Below are 19,624 nucleotides of genomic sequence, written 5' to 3'. Positions count from 1 at the left end.
CTTGGTAAAATCTGTGAAATCTGCAAACTCTGTGAAAATGTAACCCTATGAAGCTAGTGTAACTTCTACAATTCGAATCTCGAAATTTTAAATTTTGAGATTAAAATTTTAGTAGCAATAGTAAGTGATTCGTCTGTGTTTGAGAAGCCAAGAAATTGTGAAGAAAAGATTAAAGCCAAATTTTCAAAACCGAGAAAAATCAATTTCCTCTTCATTCAGTGTCTGCAGCTGCACCGACAATCTACTTTCCAACTGTCCAATGTTTTTCCGTTCTGTTCGAGTATGTTTGCCGTGTTAGTTTCTTAGGTTACAACCGTCAAAGTACAAAAATGGTTTCACATTAGTCGGACCGTGTACAAGTATGTCGTCCGTACTTGGGAGGGTGCGTAATGAGAAAGTTAACTGTAGAGAAGATTTCAATTGAAGTTTAAAAGTGAGAAAAAAACTCGTCATCGAGCGCAGACTTGTCTGAAGCTGCACTGAAAATAATCAAACTGATGGCTGTGTTAGTAAAACATTTCGTTTTTTTAGTAAATGTACTGAAAGTGAATGAAGTATGTGAACAGTGATAACAAGATGGCGAAAATACGATGAAAAGTTGGCGAAAAGACGACAAAACTACGATGGAATCAACGTGAAAATACGGTACAAAGATGACGGAAGTACGCGAAAACTGCGTCAAAAGAGACGACGAAGAGATGGCAAATATATGTCAGAGAGAAAACGAAAGAACAACGAAAAGACAAGAAAAAGACATTTTTATGCATTTATTTATATTTCTTTGCTTCATCCGACAACAATAGAACATCAAGATCCTTGACGACTGTTACACGTTCAATATTCTGGCCATTTATGGAATAACTATATTGGATTGGAGCCTTCTTTCGGCTGTAACTGACTACGGAGCACTTGACAATGCTAATGCTGAGCCATTTGCTTACACACCAACCATAAAACATGTCGATCAGCTTTTGTAATTCGAAACAATCAGCAACTGAGCGAAAAGTAGATTTTGAGATCAACAGCGTACACGATTCTGCATCCTGGAAACAGCAAACATCATGCAAACATCGTTGTAATACAGCGAACATAGCAAGGGTCCGACGTTGCTACCCTGAGGCACGCCTGAGGTACTCCGGAAGTCGCAAGACTCAGTGTTCCCTAGTTTCATAGAAAGACGGCGGTTTTCAAGGAAGGATTTCAACCACCGGACGGACGAAAGCAGCAGAGGCACCGAGATGCTTTATTTTGACTAGCAGCATGGTGTCGTCAACACGATCGAACGCAGCTTGGATGTCAGTATACTCCGTGGCGACTTGTGCTCCACCTTCCATATGTTGTAGACAAAAGGAGCTAAACTCCATCCGATTTGTGCTAATCGAGCGACCAGGAAAAAAACCATGCTGATTAGTTGAGATGTATTGCGCACATAGCTTCTGTGCAACGAGCCACCGATAAGGGTCTCAAAAAATTTCGGGTCAGCGCAAAGCGATGTAGTCCCGCGGTGATTGGCATTTATCGTTTTTGTGTCCTTTTTGAACACAGCATACAGGAAAGGTTTTCTGAAGAAGGGATTGGTTAATAATATACTGTAGAGGTTTCGAAAGAGTAGATGCGCAACTTTCCAATATAATCGAAGGTATTCCATCCGGTCCGGGGGACGCCGAAGATTTCAACTGCTTTAAGGCAACTTCAACTTCATTTCGCGTAAAACTTGTTATATTTATATCGCACACGTTTGCGGGAACGAACTTCAGTGCTTCCTGCACATCAAGGGCTGAAGCACTATTACTAGCGAATACACTAGAGAACTTCTGAGCAAAAAGATTACAGATGTCTTCAGTACTGCTGGCAGACAGATGACCAAGTGACATTTGAGCAGGAAGTTCAGTTTCCAGTTTCACATCGCACTGAGTGACTGTAATAACATTAGCAAACACCAAGTCCAAGGCCCGGTCACGGTTATTCGTGAATGGATTTATCTGCAGCATGTCGAGTAGCGTATACCATCCACAAGTGCACTGTTTGCAGCTGTGAATACTGAGCTAGTATTTGAGAGTATTAGAAACTTTTCCAGAAGCTGGGCAATTTCAACGAAGGCCGGGTTGGTTGTAATCACCAAACAGTAGGGGCAAGTTGAATGATCCTAGTTTCTCAGATATCGTGAATGCAGAATCTATGACGCTCAACACACTTCGGAGAAGTAAAAACACAGGGGTTATATAGACATCGCGTGGGCAGATAGTTCGGTTTCCTCCATTCCCCTCCAACGTTGTTCAACTTCTCGATCGTCGATATTTATTTACTGATTCAGAAGAACTGTACCGTTTAGAAACTGTTATAAGCACGCATCCAAACAACTGCAGTGAATGGAACCGGTTATTGAGCCAAGTCTCGGTGAGAATCACCGCGTCAAATTCAACGTCGTTAACTGAGATGAAGAACTCGTCGATTTTGGTGCGGAGTCCTCTAACATTTTGCTAATATAGGCGGAAACAGTCAGATTCTTGAAGGGCTTCCAGAGTATCAGAAGCAGGGTAGCAATATTCCTCCACAGCAACGTCAGCAACTGTCGATGGGGCCATGAAATAATTCAGGAGAACAATGACTCAAGACGGGATCGTACTTGCCTTAGGTAAAGCGATGGAAGACCTCTCCTCCACACTCACCCACAGGGCCAGGACGATTGTTGACCGGCGGCGGGAAGAGCGCGACTATTGGCGGTGGGACTTGGGGCTTCCATGGTACCTACATTATTACGTCCCGGAAACAGGAAATCAGGTTCAGGCAGATAATGGTTCGTCAGGTAGCTGGAAATGGTGAACGGGACACAAGCACCACTGTTCCAACTCCACGCACAGGGCCGGGACGACTGATGAACGAAGGCTGCAGTAGCCCAACTATGGTGGGTGGATCAGTGGCTTCCATATTTGGTACCAAAATCGTCCCGTCCCATCCACGGAAAATACGGTTGATTGCTAAATTTAATAGTAGGTGTTGTCTTGACATAAAACAAGACGAAAGATGATGAAAAGATATAAAAAAAACGAAAAAAGGCGGCAAAATTATGACGTCACAGTAACATAGCATAAACGGCAAGAAACCGGCGAAAACTTGCAACAAAAATGCGAGAAACAAATGCTAAAAAACTACGAAAATACGACGGAAAGATAGCAAAAACACCATGAAAAGACAACAAAAATACGACAAAGAAATGACGACGTTACGACGAAGAAAAGACAAGAGACGACAAGACAGCGAAAAGGTAACAATAATATGACGAAAAGACAACTTTAAAATCCCGAAAAGACGACAACGGAATGACGAAAAGACTGTAAATGAACGACAAAAAGCTGACAAACAGGCAGTGAAAAGACAACGAGAAGACGACGGACGCATGACGAAGAAGTGAAGACAAGGAGGCAAAAAACGTAGAAGAAAAGACGAAAGAAGACAAAAATACGGTGAAAAAATGTCGAGCCAAAAAACGTCAAAAAAGTGACAAAAACTGCAAAAAACAATACTAAACAACACTAGACTACAACTAAAACACGAGGGGTCAACCTGGTGTAGTGGTCGGTATTTATACCTCTCACGCCAGGGGCTCAGATTCAATTCTCAACCATGCAAAAATCGCGAATGCCCCAAGCTGTTGAAATGACTATAGAGTAGGGCGGGGCATAAGTGCGATGTTTGAAGTTGTCATCAATTTTCGTGAGATATAAAGAAGGACAACAACATGATATATTTTATAGTGATGCAGTAACTCAACGTCTTCACATTCAACTATAAATCATCTGCGGTAATAGTGTTTTGCAAAATAAATTCTTCTTTCTTCTGATCAAGTGCAGATTCGCACTTTTACCCCACTAGCGGGGCAAAAGTGCGAATGCCGCGGGGCAAAAGTTCGAAGCTAGAATCCATGAAATTAGCCCAGCAGTAGCTAACGAAACCATATTATCTTCATTCTGCGTTACGTTTCGGTAAGGAATATTCTCAATTTGCATCTTTTCTATTTGTTCTGTTTGTTTTTTGTTTCATCAGCGGAAACATATTGTTTTTCTTCTGCCAACGTCTGTAGAGCACACAGTTTTCTGCAGATCCTTCATTTCTAGTACCTGTAATATAGTGCCTAAAGCTGTATATAATTAGCTATACATTTTTGCCTCGTCTATGAATCGCACTTTTGCCCCGTTCATGAATCGAACTTTTACCCCGCTAGGCGCTTGACGGGGTTAGATTAAATTATGGAAAAGCGAAATATATTTTGTAAATTATTTTCGCCGTATTTTCAAAACAGATATGTGAGTGATGTAAAACGCTGCTACAAATTTTCAACAAGTAATATCCTCCTGTTGATATCGTATTTGCCGTATAACGAATAATTACATCAAAACCGCCCTAAAATAACATTTGCACATAACTCAGCAACTATGCTTCGTAAGCAACCAAAGTTTACTTTAGATTCAAGCTGTCAAAGTAGTCACCCATCTATGCCAAAGTAGAAAATTTACTCGGAATCTGCACCGATAAATCATTGAATCGCACTTTCACCCGCATCGCACTTTTACCCCTCCTTACTCTAATGAAATTAAAAAAAAAAGAAAACGGCTGGAAGACGACAGGACTTAAGGCGACTTAAAGACAATTTAGACGAATTCATCGATAAAAGTGCCGATTCGGTTCATAACACTATCAAACGTCACGTTTGGAATGTGATTGCAAAACGTCAAATTCGTTGGAAGTTCTTTTCTAACTAAGAATTATTTTGTGAGAGTGAGAGAAAAGCAAATTAAAACTAACGCTTTTTCATGCATGAATTGATCGCACGTGATGCAATCCAACATGGATAGCTTTCATTTTGAATCATTGCGATGAGTTTTGATAAATTAACAATTTTAAGAAATAAGCAAATGCGCTATCGTAATGAAAAAACTTGTAACACTTATGTTACTTTTACAGTTTTTGGGGCCGGGGAAGAATCTTATGATGGTTTGAGACCTCTCTTCTCTCTAGAAGTGGGGGGTGGGGGGGCTCCCATACAAATGAAACACAAATTTCCTCATAACTCGAGAAGTTTGTGAGCAAATCGAACTAAATTTCGGATATGTGGGTTTTTTGAGGTATGAATTTATTTTATGATGGTTTGAGACCCCTGTGGTAGAAGGATCATACAAATAAAACAGAAATTTTTGTGTAGGGCCATTGGTTGCAAATAACATTAAAGCCAAAGCACGTTCATCGAAAATATGACGTGCCATTCGAATGTTCTTCTCTTTTGACATGAATGACAACAGGCACGTTAGTTAGCGGCGTCGATTCACTGTCTTTTGCTCCGAGGAGGTTTTACTAGTTTACTTTTACAGCTTACTGATTATTTCATAGCAGAAAATATTCATTTAACCAATGGCACTCACAGATTCTTATAAACATACATATGCCAGAAATGCAATTTACATTAGTCTTTGATCTAATGATCTGATATAGTCCTACGTCACCCTTTCGTACAACCCTTATGGCTGTATACCTTGTAGTTTTTTGTCTATAAAATGCTTCTACACAGGAAGGAAAACCATGGCAGAAACTACTGATTCGAACTACCAAAACAATTATTAAAAATATCAGCATTTTTATGACACACAATGCAAAACTAGTTATTCCCTAATATTTTAGTTTGTTGTCTATGATACGCGATCAATCAAAGTGAGCTGAGATCTATTTAAATGCTTTTTATCATTAAAGAAGTCCTACCAGCCAAATTTCCAACGTTTTTTCGTGCGACGAAGAAGAAAATATCGACTAATCGTTTTAATTTCCGTCATTCATAAATGAAAATAACTCACGCAAGGCATTGTCGTTATTCTACAGCCAGGAAAACTTGGCTGACTTGCGGAATAATTTTGCAGAATAACATTTGTCGTGCCATTCTACACAAATACATGCGCGTTAGCTTCGTAAACATTGTTGTGATGTTTAGTTCGGACGATGAAAAATTTTGATGGACGGATTTTAAAACGGTACGACGAATTTAAGAAATAAAGTCAGTTGCGTAATTTCAATCATATGCTTTCATAATCGCTTTTCAGTGATTTCAAAGTTCACAGATCGGAAGGTGAGTGTATTTTAGTCAAATCAGCACGAGAACTTTTGGAGTATTCATTAAATCCATGCAACAAATGAAGGAAATTAGAATGGCTTTCCTTGCTACGACGGGAATTAGAAATAAACCCTAGTTTTCACGATATATTTTTACAGCCATCGAGTTTAATTTAACATTTATTTTAACTTATACTTTGAGTACCTACATGCAAAATTTAAAATGTCCGTTATTTAGCTCAGTTTGTGACAGCATGAAGTTTTTCGCAAGTCAGCGTGTTACGAATAAATTTCGACTAATAATGACTATAATTGAAAACAGTAATTCACGGTCTGATTTAATAAAAAATAAAACAATTCACACTGTTTTGAAAAGCGGCGTGTACATCCAGCATCTTAATGCGCGAAGCTCAAATCTCACAATGCAGTTAACATTATTTTGTGTCTCAAAAGACTATTTTCGTTTATGGAATTTGAATTAAGCCAGCTAGAGTTTCTAGCTGAAGGCTGACTGATAAACGATGTACAGTGTTCAGTTCACCTGAAAATACTCAGGCTTTAGTGCGTGTAGGATTGCTTCTGGCGTGGACTGACTGATCACAGTTTCTTTCGCTGCATCCTACCCGATGCAGCATTCACAGACAAACAGATTAGCAATATCAATGTACCGCACGTTGTAGGATCTAGGATATATAAAAGTATGATAAGAGCTACATCTGATACTCGGTGCCGTAAAAGTGCTGCTAAGCAGAAGACCGAGTTGATCATTCGATCACCAGCATAATGTTGCTATGCTGCACGAAAACCGCATAGATCGAACCATTAGAGGTGAATGTATGTATGTAACTGTTCCTGTTGCATTCGCTGACTGACTGCTTCCACCAGTAGTGACGTCCACGCGGTTGCTCGTGAGGGCATCGAACCAGAACGACCGTAAAGCGACTCTGGGAGAGACCGTTCACCCAGTGCTGAAAGGTCAAACCCGTGTTTGAACGATGATAATTTCAGATAGACCGGAGCCGGACTTTGGCGGTACGTGTTGGATGTTGTAGATCGAACCGGTCGATAGGCTATGAGATGTTAATGTATTTTAGTCGTTGAACAGACTCGCCCATATCTACGTTTATTTTTGTAAACAATTGTTGCACTAATCGTCTATGTCCTACTTTAAACATTATTGCCTGCTGGGAACACAGAGCAAGTAAAGTTTTTCAACGACAAATACTGGTACATGATTATAAATTAGTTTTGTTGACTGTGTATTTGTTTGAACTATGATAACAAAGGGATCCACCATACAATCGATAAGCGTCTAGCAGCCGGAAGCCTTGTGTAAAGTGTGTTTCCAACCGCCAACATACGGAATGACATTCTTTTACTACGGAAAGCATATAGGTACAGCCGATGGCAACCTGTTTTGTTTTGCCTCCTGACCGATAATGGTTTCCAGGCGATAGAAGAAAGCACTGCCAGTAAAATGGTATCGAATATCAACCGTCTTCTTCCGGGGTGCGTCTTCATTTGCAGCTCGATGCTCGATATTTAAACGGTAGGGACCACATGTGCAGCCACATCGGTAGAATACGTGTGCAATGCTGCAGACCAAAGTAGAACGCATTCCTTCCATTTTGCCCGTAGCTACAGCTATGCGCCCGTAAACGTATAAATTGTCATTAGGCAAGTAACATATTTCATTTCACATTTTCTTAGAAAAAATATTCGCAGAACTACATTCGTAGCTGATAAAAAAATCATACAATTTAAACACATTCGTAGTTTGATTTTCTACCGCAAAAGTTATTATTACGAATGGTTCGTATGTGGTACGAGAGCAATTCGTAGCACATTTTGCACCAGAACGCATTTGATGCACTGTTAGTGTTATTGTGGCGGTTTGTACTGGTAAGAGCCATCGTATGTTCGAATCTTGGCTGGGTGGGTGTTAGAGTCAGTAGGATTATTGGAATCACTAGCACCACCGTAGTGTCCTGTTGTCTAATACCCGGCTGCAAAGTCTGTCATTTTGATTATACTGCTCAGGGCCTAGTGATTTATTGATTTTGATTTTGTGTCCCTACACATTAGTAGGTTGAGCAAAGAAAAATGAAAGACAACTATGTGTCTCGAAAAATAGTTAAACGTTAGTGAAGCATATATATAGTAAGATATAATTACAAAGAAAAAGGGTCCTAATTAACTTCTTTGAGGAGCACGTTGAAGTCGTATACGCCAAAAAGTAAACACAAACGTACCTAGGAATCCAAATATGGCTACATAGATAAGCTACATAGATTTATGGACGGTTTCATAAAACGTTCATGTGAACACTATAGAGAAGCCATGGCTTTGAGCGATGCAATAATTTGCGGTTGAAGAATAAAATTACCAGCTTCAATCAGCATTTGCCGCTCGAATGTGGATTTCTCCTCGATCACGCCAGCCAGCCGTGGCTTCATATACTGGAATTTATTCCCCTCGATGGAGCTGCGTTCACAACATCCTGCTGGCTGCGTCTTGCTAGTTGCCGTTTGCCGCAACATGTTATTTGTGACTTATTTGGTAAAAGATCCAATCACTAAATTTATTCCTTCGATTAGAGTACCATAATATTTACCTCTAACAGCAGCTGTACGAGTCGATCGGTAAATAAGCCTTTTGCGGCCGGGGACGGTCTGCTTCCACCCTCTTTGTTATGAGTGTATGTACCCCTACTGGCAAGTTTCCATCGTGGAGGGAAAATTATTAGTTGCTTCAGTTGCGTTTGGCTATGTGCAAATGAGTAGGACTGGTTAAAGGTAAACACTATTCCCTGATTAACCGCATCTTGCTCACGTTGCTGGGCTAGTTCTGCTCAATTGGCCCGGCTTGCGGTCTTTGTGCAAGTATTGACATTTGGACTGCCGGTGACCTTTCGTTAAATGGTTACTACATATTCTATCGACGGGATTAGACTAAAGAGAAACCATTTCAGTTTTAAGTTTTCGTTAAAATAGTGTATTTTTTGGATTATTTTCAGATCGATTTAAGCAGATGTTTTCTAAATTAATATAACTGAGAAGTGCGAACTAATGGATGAGTAATAAAGTTCAAAGTATATTGCATTGACATTCTTTTTTTTTGCAAACCGATTTTAGAAATTCAATAACCTGGAAAGGATTTAGATATAGGTGCATTGTATAATTCAATTTTGTCTTGTATCTCTTGCTGATAGATTCTGAATTCAATTTTGGTTTGTAGCAAGTTGACTTAATGGTCCGACCGTGACTTCGCAGCAGCATTCTTTTGCTGGACAAGCTCGCTTCACATATGGTGGGAAAGAGTCGATTGTCTTTGGTTGTAATGCAATGCTTATCCGTCCCTCACTGGACTGATAATGTTCATTCGTGTTGTATGTAAAATAGGGTGGTCCACGCCTTACGTACATATAAAACCAAAAAAAACTTCCCCATTAAAAGTTTATTTACTTTGTCGCATGCAATTATTTTCCAGTAAATGCATCGACTATTTGCATTTTTAAAACGAAAAAAAATTCAAAAGGCATACAATATGCTGGGACCGAAGTGAAAAATTTGAAACCAGTCTAATGTTTACAAATTCCACCGTTGAATCGCGTTGTGCACTGTGCTACCGATCCACAGTGGAAAATACTGGGACAAAACACTCAAAATGGAGTTGAAGTTTTCCATGAATTATTATTTTTCTATGAAAGTAGATAGACTAAATAACTATATTCCAAAATTTCAGAGCGCTGGGAATGATACAGCTTTTTGGAGAATTTTTTGAATCTGAAGTTTGTGGGAAAACTTCCCATATTTTTCCTTCAACGGAAGTTTCGAAAAACTGTTTTTAATCGTATCCTGTTAGGTATTTGCATACAAAGGAAACGTGATTTGGTATTGAAATGGTTATAGATTAGAACCTTATTTTGCAAATTGACGAAAATCAAGTACACTCTAAAATATATTTGTTTCAAATCTCAAAATAATAACACACATGTGACTTCGCATTTTCAAAGTTGAGCATCTTTTTTTGGGAACGGAAGGTAACCGTCATTTTTTCATATTTTATGTAGAATTTAGTCTACTTTCCAAAAATCATATCCGCATTTTGCGCAGATTTGCGCAAAGACTAAAAATATTGAATTTTTTAGAACCATGTGTTTTAGGCAATTCCGCTTTGTAATTACTTCTAGCAATACTATTATAGATATTTTTAAAGAAAATCTTTGAGCATTTAGCAGCTAAAGGTTAGTACCAGGTCAGCAGAGCAGAAGTGACACTTTGATATTCAAATTTTAGTGAATAAACATGGTTATTGGCTGGAGAAAGTGCTATTTTTAAAATTCAAAAATTTATTTTCAAATGTGGCTCAACGTTATGGATTGCTGAGTGTTACAAGGTCATTACTACTTCTCCTAATTAGCCCAATGCAAAAAAGACACAAAATAAAAATAATAGTTCAAGTAGTTATAAAACTTTTCTTAGAAAATTATTTTAGAGACACCCTAATTATTGATTTTTTTAAATATTTTCAAACTTTAAGTTATAGTAGTCAATTTGGTTCACAGTTATATACAAAATATGTAAATTCCATACTACTTTAACAATTTTATTAGTTTTGTCTCAGTTTTGTTCTGACTGGCGCCACTGTGCGATCCGATCTTGCCGCCTTGACTGTATTTCGAGTGTCTTTTCTCATAATAGAGTCTCAAATGGCTAAGCTCTATAAATACAGATTCACAAGTGTGGGAGCTCAGTTCTGTTTTAATATTATGTGCAATTGAATAAGATGGATAATAATTTGTTACTGAGAAAAGTTAGCATTTTTTCACATTTTTATAGACACTCATGTAGCAGATATCAAAACCGTGCACCGACCGACCGTTATCTGTTTTGCTACTGACTCCTAATGGCTGTTCTAATGTTTGTATTTTCTGTTTGTTTCTCACGCACAGGTCGGTCGTTCGTCCGAGTCGCCCATAGATTTCGTCGTGATGGATACCTTGCCTGGCGACAAGAAAGACGCAAAAGTCCTGCAGAGCACCATATCGAGATTTGCCTGCCGAATTCTGGTGGACCGAAGTGATGGGCACAAGGCGAGAATATATGCAGCAGGATTTGATTCGAGCAGAAACATTTTCCTAGGGGTAAGTAGTGTGCGGGAGGGACTGATGGGCAAGGAAGTTACTTGGAAACGTAAACTCGTGCGTCATATTCATTGCTTTGTTACGATAATCAGAAGAGTTATTTCTAATATCCTTAGTAGGATATAAGAGAAGGCATCGTATTTGTGAAGTGTATATTTTGTGTTTTATTATTGAGTAATTCTCGTTTAAATGGGGCCACTACTAACACGAGGTTTTTTTGTACTTGATTGGTTGAAAATGGTTAAAAAATGAGAATTACACTTTTAATAGCTCGAAACAGTGGACCACTCGTTCATCAAGAGACAGTATAAAAACCTGATTTAATCCACCTAGTGGTGAAAGGAACCTTTGTTATACCGTCTTACTTGCAATTTGAGATAGAAATCGACACGTTTGGTTTACATGAAATTTTTGGAAATTGAATAAGTTTACAAAATTTGAAACAAATAGAAGCACTTATAAATTTTGATAATTTCTTTTCTCATGAAATTGCTGAGTAAGTTGTTACTAATGAGGGTAAGTGCAAGTAAAAGTAAGTTGTAAGATGAAATATTATTGTTTAACATATACATTGCGTAGTAAAGGTCTAGTTAAAAGGTTTTTGAACTATGCATAATTTCCTGTAACGCCATTCTATTTGATTCACAACAATAAAGTTCTCTTGAATAAATTTCATCAATTTTTATGAACCTTCGGTTACTCACGTTGTTGTATTTTGTACACCATATGTAGGTTTTTGAATGCCATATTGTTATATAGTTACAAATCGTATATTACGTATATACTAACGTATATTCTTCAATAAACTTGTTATGAGCAAAATGTTAGAATTATTCAATGCATTATTACTTTAAATTGTTAGGAAAATAGATTAGCATAAACCGACATCACAGAAACGAAGCAAGTAGCATGTGAGGTGTACCGCAATTGGCCCCAACTGGAATTTTCTTTCGTTTTTTCATATGGAAAAATGGTGTCTGTGTGCAGCAAAACTACCAGCAAATGTAAAATGTTTAAAATGTATCCGTCTGTTGGTAGTCGAGTAATTCGGGGTCAAAATCAGGGTATTTTTTATAATCAAAGTTCTACAGTTCGTAAACAAGGAAACATAGAGGTATACTATGTTCAGCAAAGTTGTGTATTTTTATTATTTATACAACTTTGTAATACATGAAAAAGTCATACAACAATTACAAAAAGAGTTAAAATAGAAAAACTGATTTTTCAAATTCATATACAATAAATAAGATCTCTTCGTTGAAGAGATAGAAGGTTACTGTCTTCAGCAAAATTTCTTGTACTAATATGCTCTAAAACTTTGCAGAACACATCAATGTGTTATATGGAAACTGAAGGAAAATAATTTTTTTATTTCACTTTTAGGGGGATTAATCAAAATTCAAATTCTACCAGACGATAGAGCTTTCAATTTCAAGAAACTCTTCCAAAGGTTCGATAAACTTAAAACCAAGTTTTCCTAGTAAAAACTCTAGTGCACACGTTTTCTTTGGTTTGCGGCTATTGTGCGCGCGAGTAACTGCGTTACAAAAGCTGGCGCGAGTGTTCGAGGGTTAATATCTTTTGACCGGTAAAACCAATTCTTATGAAATTTTGCATATATATTCGTAGTGTCAAAACCTCTCGTTTAATATTAAAATAATTGAAATTAGGTTGATTATCTTGGTTAAAATCATTATAAATTTTTGTTAATTTTGGTGTGGTGTATACGGTTGCTCATAACTTTCAAATTAAACGTCCAATCAAAAAACCATTCAATAGTGATCTATTAGGATATATTATCTTTCAAATGAGACTAATAGCACATAAATCGGTTTGGCCATCTCTAAGAAACAGGCGATAATTATTACCTTGTCAAAACAGGTTTTTTAAGCATAACTTTTAAACTACTTGTTTGTTTTCAATTAAAAAATCCTGAAGAATTTAGATTTAATAAGGGCTTTCATTTGATACTAAGATCGTTGAAATCGGTCATGTAGTTTCGAAGAAACCCGTGTCACGTATTTTTCACATTTTTGCTTATAACTTTTAAACGAAATGTCGGATCACGAAACAACTCAATAGTGATCTACTAGACAATAACACCTTTCAAACAAAAGTAATAGCGAACCATTCGGTTCAGCCATCTCTGAGAAACAGGCGATAGAAAAAATCATTACATACATACACACACACACACACACACACACACACACACACACAGACATTGCTCAAATCGTCGAACCCTATCGATTGGTATATGTGACTTGGCCCTCCGGGCCTCGGATCAATTTCGTGTTTTTCGACCAATTTTTAAACCTTTGTTATAGTATAACAAAGGTAAAAATGTGGAATCATGAAATTTTCCAAATTTGCAACTAGCAAATGGCACGGTTCTGTAAAGGAGAAAAACTGGGTTTTTAAATGGAGTATAAAACCATCTTGGATTTGGTCGCTATATTGGATTTTATCGAAAAATCGCCGTTTTCGCCATGAGCCCTCAACCGATTTTCATTTCAAGACCACCATTGCAAAGCTGAGAAAAAATACTTCAAGAAGAATTCATAGAATTAGGAGTTGTCCAGAACTTCAATCTTCCTCTATGGAGCTAGAAGCTTCGACCCTCGGATGGAGGTGGATACGGTCGGCCATCAAGGAGGCAGGAACCGCGGTGCTAGGTGAAGAAACCTCGAGTTCGTGAAATGATTAATTTGACGAGGAATGCCAACAAGCGATGGAGAGGGAAAAATGAGCTTGAGAAAACCAACTAAGCATTGCCACGAGGAAGAATTTGGCCAAGTATTGACGAGCGCGGAATGCGTTGACCACGATCCTAAGGAGGAAAAGCGCCAGAAGGACAGAGATTGTGGAGAGCTAGAACAACTATTCCGAGCTGAACATCTATGAGTAGGTGAATCAATCACTTGAAGGACACACACCGAAACCCGTAATGTGTATGGACGAGGAGGGAAACCTGGTCACAAATGTACGTGGTCGACAGGTGGAAGCACTTCTTCGATGAGCATCTCAACGGCGATGTAACAGAAGGAAATGAAATAGAAGTTATCCTAGGAGTGCCTGGATAACAGCGTGCCTGCTCTCGATCTCAAAGAAATCCATCGTGAAATTTCTGTAATTACCGCAGCATTACGCTAGTCAACGCCGCCTCCAAGGTGCACTCCTAGATTTTGTTACGTCGTCCATCCCCAATAGCGAGAGAATTCGTAGGGCAGTACCAGGCGATCTGTATTATGGGTCCCCGTGTTACTACGGCTCAAGTTTTCACTCTCCGACAAATTTTCCAGACAAACTATCGGGAGTACAACATACCCACGCATCATTCCTTGTTCGCCCATTTTCATGGATTTCAGGGCAGCATACAATACAGTCGAGCGCGAACAGCTATGGCACATAATGCACAAGAACGGTTTTCCGGACAAACTGACGGGGCTAATCAATGCTATCCTGGAACGAGTGATGTGTTACGTGCGTGTTTCGGGAGTACTCTCGAGTCCTCTTGAATTGCGCAGAAGGTTGCGAAAAGGAGATGGACTGTCCTGTATGTTATTCAACATCACTATCAAAGGTGTGATCCGGCGAGCGAGCATCGAAACGAGAGGAACGATTTTCAGCAAGAGTAGCCAAGTCCTAGTCTTCGCAGATGACCTCGACCGTGATTACCTTGGGAGGCGGAGGCAAGATTAAAAACGGAGGTTAAGAGGAATGGGTTACGCATCAAGGCGTCGAAAACCAAATATATCGTAGGAAAAGGCTCCAGAGAAAACAACGTTTGCCTCCCACGAACAGTGACTGTTGTTGGTGATGAATTGGAAGTGGTTGATGAGTTCGTGTATTTGGGATCTCTGGTCACCACCGATAATAATACGTGTAAGGAGATTCAATGGCGTATTCGAGCTGGAAAGCGACCCTACTTTTTCCCTTGCAAGACGCTGCAATTGAGGAGCATACGCCGCTGCACAAAGCGGACGAATTAAAAAACGTTAATCAAATCGGTAGTCCTCTACGAACTTGAGACAGTAATTTTTCTTACGAAGACATACGTTCATTTGCCGATTTGAACGCAAGGTGATGCGATCTATTTTTGGCGGAGTAAAAACGGATAGCCGTAAGAACCACGCCTTACAGGCACTACTTGGAGGAATTCTAATTATATACTTAGCGAAACTACGGAGGAGACTACGGTGGGCTGGCCACGTCGCAAGGATGCCGGACGACTGCGCAGTGAAATCCATTCTCTTCAAGAACCCCGCCGGTACCAAGAATACAGATACCCAAGGTACTAGATGGGTCGTCCAGGTTGAAAACGATTTCTTACTCTTGTCGAGACGCTCAACGAATTGGCGACGAGTAGAAATATTCTCTAACGGCTTCTTGAAGGTGAGTAGGCACCGCCATAAACGCCTTAGCCCACCGGTGTGTTTGTTCTCCAGGAGGAACGGCCCAAACAGCGTCTGTACTCTAGAGGATCGGCCGAATTTCGAAATGTTGTGTCTCGCCAGCTACACCTAAGATGGCTGCGAGGCTAGGTAGCGAAGCCCTGGTTAGGTGGCGTACTGAACAACCAATAAACAACCCAGAAGAATGAAATTAGGAAAACAGGATTGGACAATCGGCATAACACACGGCAATGTTTAATGGTCTGTGATTGGAAACTCGATACTTGTAACGGCAGAAGCTTGTTGGAGCATGCACGAGCTGGTCTACTTGCTCGAAAGTTGCACAAAGTCAACGTTGATCTGGCAGCTCTCCAAGAAGTAAGATGGCGAGGCTCAGGAGAACAGGAATTCCGGGTATCATATCTACTACACTGGCGGCGAAAGAGCAGAGGCGGTGGGTTTATGGTACTGGGCAAGCAGAAGAAACGGCACAGGTAACCTATAAGCATTAGTATAAGCAGTAAATCGATCGTTTATTAGCATCCCTGGCGTTTTATACTGCAGGTTACTGTTTATCAGCCTTTTGTTGCATAACTGTTGTAAATTAGCATCCCCAAATCTTTTTAAATTCTTCTTGTCGGTAACTAGCTGTAACTAAGAATTGTCAGCACTATAAGAGGGCTAGCAGTAAAGCAGCCGCATATTTTGCCAAAATAGCATTTAAGTAGCATGTAAGGCAACTTAAATGCTCATTGGCTTGCATTTAAATTGCATTGGAAATGCTCATTGGTTACCTGGGGAGTCATTCGATGGAAGCCGATGAGTGACCGTATCTGTCTGTTGAGGATCAAGAACAAGTTCTTCAACTATAGCTTGATCAGTACATACGCTCCAACGAACGACAAACCCGATGATGTGAAGGAATCGTTTTATGAATCCCTTGATAAAGCATATAGAGAGTGCCTAAAACCTGACGTTAAAATCACCATCGGGGATACGATGCACAGGTCGGAAGGGAAGAGTTTTTGCGCCCAATCATTGGAAAAGATAGTAGACCTTCACTCGACGACCAATGATAACGGCCTGAGGTTGATAAACTTCGCTGCTACCAGAGGTATGGCAATCTGTAGCACCTGCTGTACACGCCGAAATATTCGAAAGCACACCTGGAAACACCCAAATCGACCATGCCTTGATTGATGGTCGACACTTTTCTGACGTCATAGGTGTCAGGTCCTTCAGAGGGCCCAATATCGACTCTGATCATTACCTAGTGGTACACACTTAAAAAAAAGTGCCGAAGTCAGCAAAATTTTGCCGAGATTTGGACATCCGAGCGTTCGGAAAAACTTTTTATGATGCCAAACGTTAGTAAAGATCCGTAAACGTCGATTTGCAAAACTGAAATTTTCACCGAACGCTCGGCTGTCCAAATCTCGGCAAATTTTGCTGAGTTTTTTAAGTGTGTACGTAAGCATTGCGCTAGGCTGCTGTCAAGCGTTACAAGTTCCAGAAAACAGAGAACATTCAGCGGCTGAATATCCGGCGACTATCGGCTGAGGGCGTGGCCACCGAATATGCCCAGAACCTTGATGAGAGATTTGAACAACAAATCAGTGAAGACACTTTGGATGCGAGGTGGTGGCGGGTCCATGATGCTTTAAAAAGCACAGCCCCGGAGGTACTAGGTACCGGAACAAGCCGACTAAAAAATAACTGGTTTGCTGAAGAGTGCCAAAGGGCGACAGAGAAGAAGAACGTGGCTAGGAGTCGCATGCTCACTGCGGCTACACGTCAAAACGGGAAACGATATAAAAAGCTACGAGCAGTAGAGAAAGAAACCCACCGGCGTCGTAAACGTGAGTACCAGGAGTAGGTGCTCAGTGAGGTAGAGGTTTGCTTTGCCAGGAACGGTGCGGGGAGTTTTTATAAAATAATCAACAGTACGCCGAATAACAGCATCTCGGTGCCAGTGTTGTGCAACGACAAGGATGAAAACCTATTGACTGACGGGGCTATGGTGGCTGCCAGGTGGAAAGAGCACTTTGAAGAGCTTTTAAATGGTACAGGTGATGGAGAAAGCATCAGACACAGGATTGAGGAAGATGGTCAAGCTGTGGAGCCAGAGTAGTTGAAGCTAAAAAGGTGATAAACGAGCTTACAAGCGGAAAGACTGCTGGGAAGGACGGAATTCCGGCCGAACTTCTGAAAGTGGAAAGTGAGTAGCTGCACAAAGCTATCCATGCCACGATCGAAAAAATCTGCATCTGCAAATGTAGGCAAATCTGCTTACATTTCCACAATATACCAAACGGGATATCTACTAGAATGTAGTAACTATCGGGGCATAACACTTCTAAATTTCGCCTACAAGGTACTCTCCCGTATTCTGTTCAATAGATTGAGACCGTTATCAGAATCCTTTGTCGGCGATTACAAGTGTGGTTTTCGAGAAGGACGGATCGATTACGGATCAAATGTTCACCTTGGGTCAAATCGTTGACAAATTTCGGGAATACAACTTGCGCACTCACCATCTGTTTGTGGATTTTAAGGCAGTGTAGGATTCAGTGAAAAGAAATGAATTATGGCAGATAATGCTAGACAAATGAAAATCAACTTATCATTTGATGGCGGTACGAAGAGCAGGCGCGCAAAGGAATGGAACCATCATCACTAAATCGCACATGTTCCTAGGCTTTGCGGATGACATCGACATTGTTGCTGTTGATCGAAGCGCTATTGTAGAGGCATTTGTGCCTTTCAAACGAGAATCTGCAAGAATCGAACTGATTATAAGCACTGCCAACGAATTACATGATTGCTGACAGAGAGCGTGGAAGTCTGAATGATGTTGTCTGATCTTAGGTGGAAATAGATGGGGAACGGTACGAGGTTGTCGAGGAATTCACATATCTGGGAACTCTGGTAACATGCGACAATGACGCCATTCGAGATGTGAAGAGACGTATTGCGGCTGCAAATAGGGCTTTCTACGCACTCCGTAGCCAGCTAAAGTCACGAAGTTTGCGGACGCGTACAAAATTAGCTAAGTACAAAACATTAATATTGCCGGAGGCCCTCTACGGTCATGAGTTATGGACGTTGAGAGAAGCAGATCGGCTTATACTTGGTATATTTGAACGAAAAATTTTGCGGTCGATACTTGGCGGTAAGATGAAAAACGGCGAATGGCATAGACGCATGAACCACGAGTTGTACCTGGAGTATAAATATGATGACATTGTGAAGCTGATCAGGCGCCGGCGGTTACAGTGGGCTGGACATCTAGCCCGAATGCCAGAAGAAACGTCTGCAAAAATGGTGTTCAGCAGAGAACCCGGGCGAGGTCGTCTGCTTCGAGGTAGACCACGCACTCGCTGGGTGTGTGCGATCGAGGAAGATGCACGCGCAGCAAGAGTGCAGGGTGACTGGAGACTGGCAGCCCAAAACCGAGAATCTTGAAAATCACTAATACATTCGGCTTGGACCCGCGTATATGGATTGTCGGCCATTAAAGTAAAGTAAATAAAAGTCACACTGTTAGAAAAAATTCCAGATTGTAGATTAGTGTTTACTAGTCGTGTTGGTTAGTTACACTTCTACAGGTTACTTTTAGTGATTTAGTGCAATATAAACGCATAATTCAAAAGCTGGGAACGAAGAAAGAAACTCTTCAAACTCCTCTTTCGTTTTCCTGTCATATGAACCAAATGGTTTTGTTTTTCTCGCGGTTTTCTTACGGCTTTATGTTAAATTCTAATAATTATTTATTTTGCTCGAGTAGCTCACTCCTAGTGAGTGCAACTTGGGCCTCTATTAGGACGCAAAGTTTTAACGCGCTAAAAGTTTCTTTTGCACTTGCCCGTTTACAATTCTTATAAATTTGTTTGGAGGTTATCGGCTTACGTTAATTTTAAATTTTGCATTTTAAATCACCATAAATCGTACAAGTGTTTAGTGCTTTGTTGATTTTCTTAAGAAAATG

General features: G+C 40.1%; 1 protein-coding gene across 2 annotated transcripts in view; it reads left to right on the top strand.

The window, feature by feature from the left end:
• Nucleotides 1–19,624, top strand: part of LOC128733617 (protein pellino) — an 80,711-nt gene that overhangs the window by 48,183 nt on the left and 12,904 nt on the right. For both annotated transcript variants that reach the window (XR_008411940.1, XM_053827342.1), the window contains exon 4: nucleotides 11,051–11,242. Coding sequence is in view for 1 of the 2 variants with exons in the window: in XM_053827342.1 (XP_053683317.1) it covers nucleotides 11,051–11,242 (192 nt within the window). In the remaining variant the exon portion in view is untranslated. The remainder of the gene's footprint in view (nucleotides 1–11,050; nucleotides 11,243–19,624) is intronic.

This window comes from Sabethes cyaneus, chromosome 1 (assembly GCF_943734655.1).
Source record: "Sabethes cyaneus chromosome 1, idSabCyanKW18_F2, whole genome shotgun sequence".
Classification (NCBI taxonomy): domain Eukaryota; kingdom Metazoa; phylum Arthropoda; class Insecta; order Diptera; family Culicidae; genus Sabethes; species Sabethes cyaneus.
This window is presented reverse-complemented; position numbering and strand designations above follow the sequence as displayed.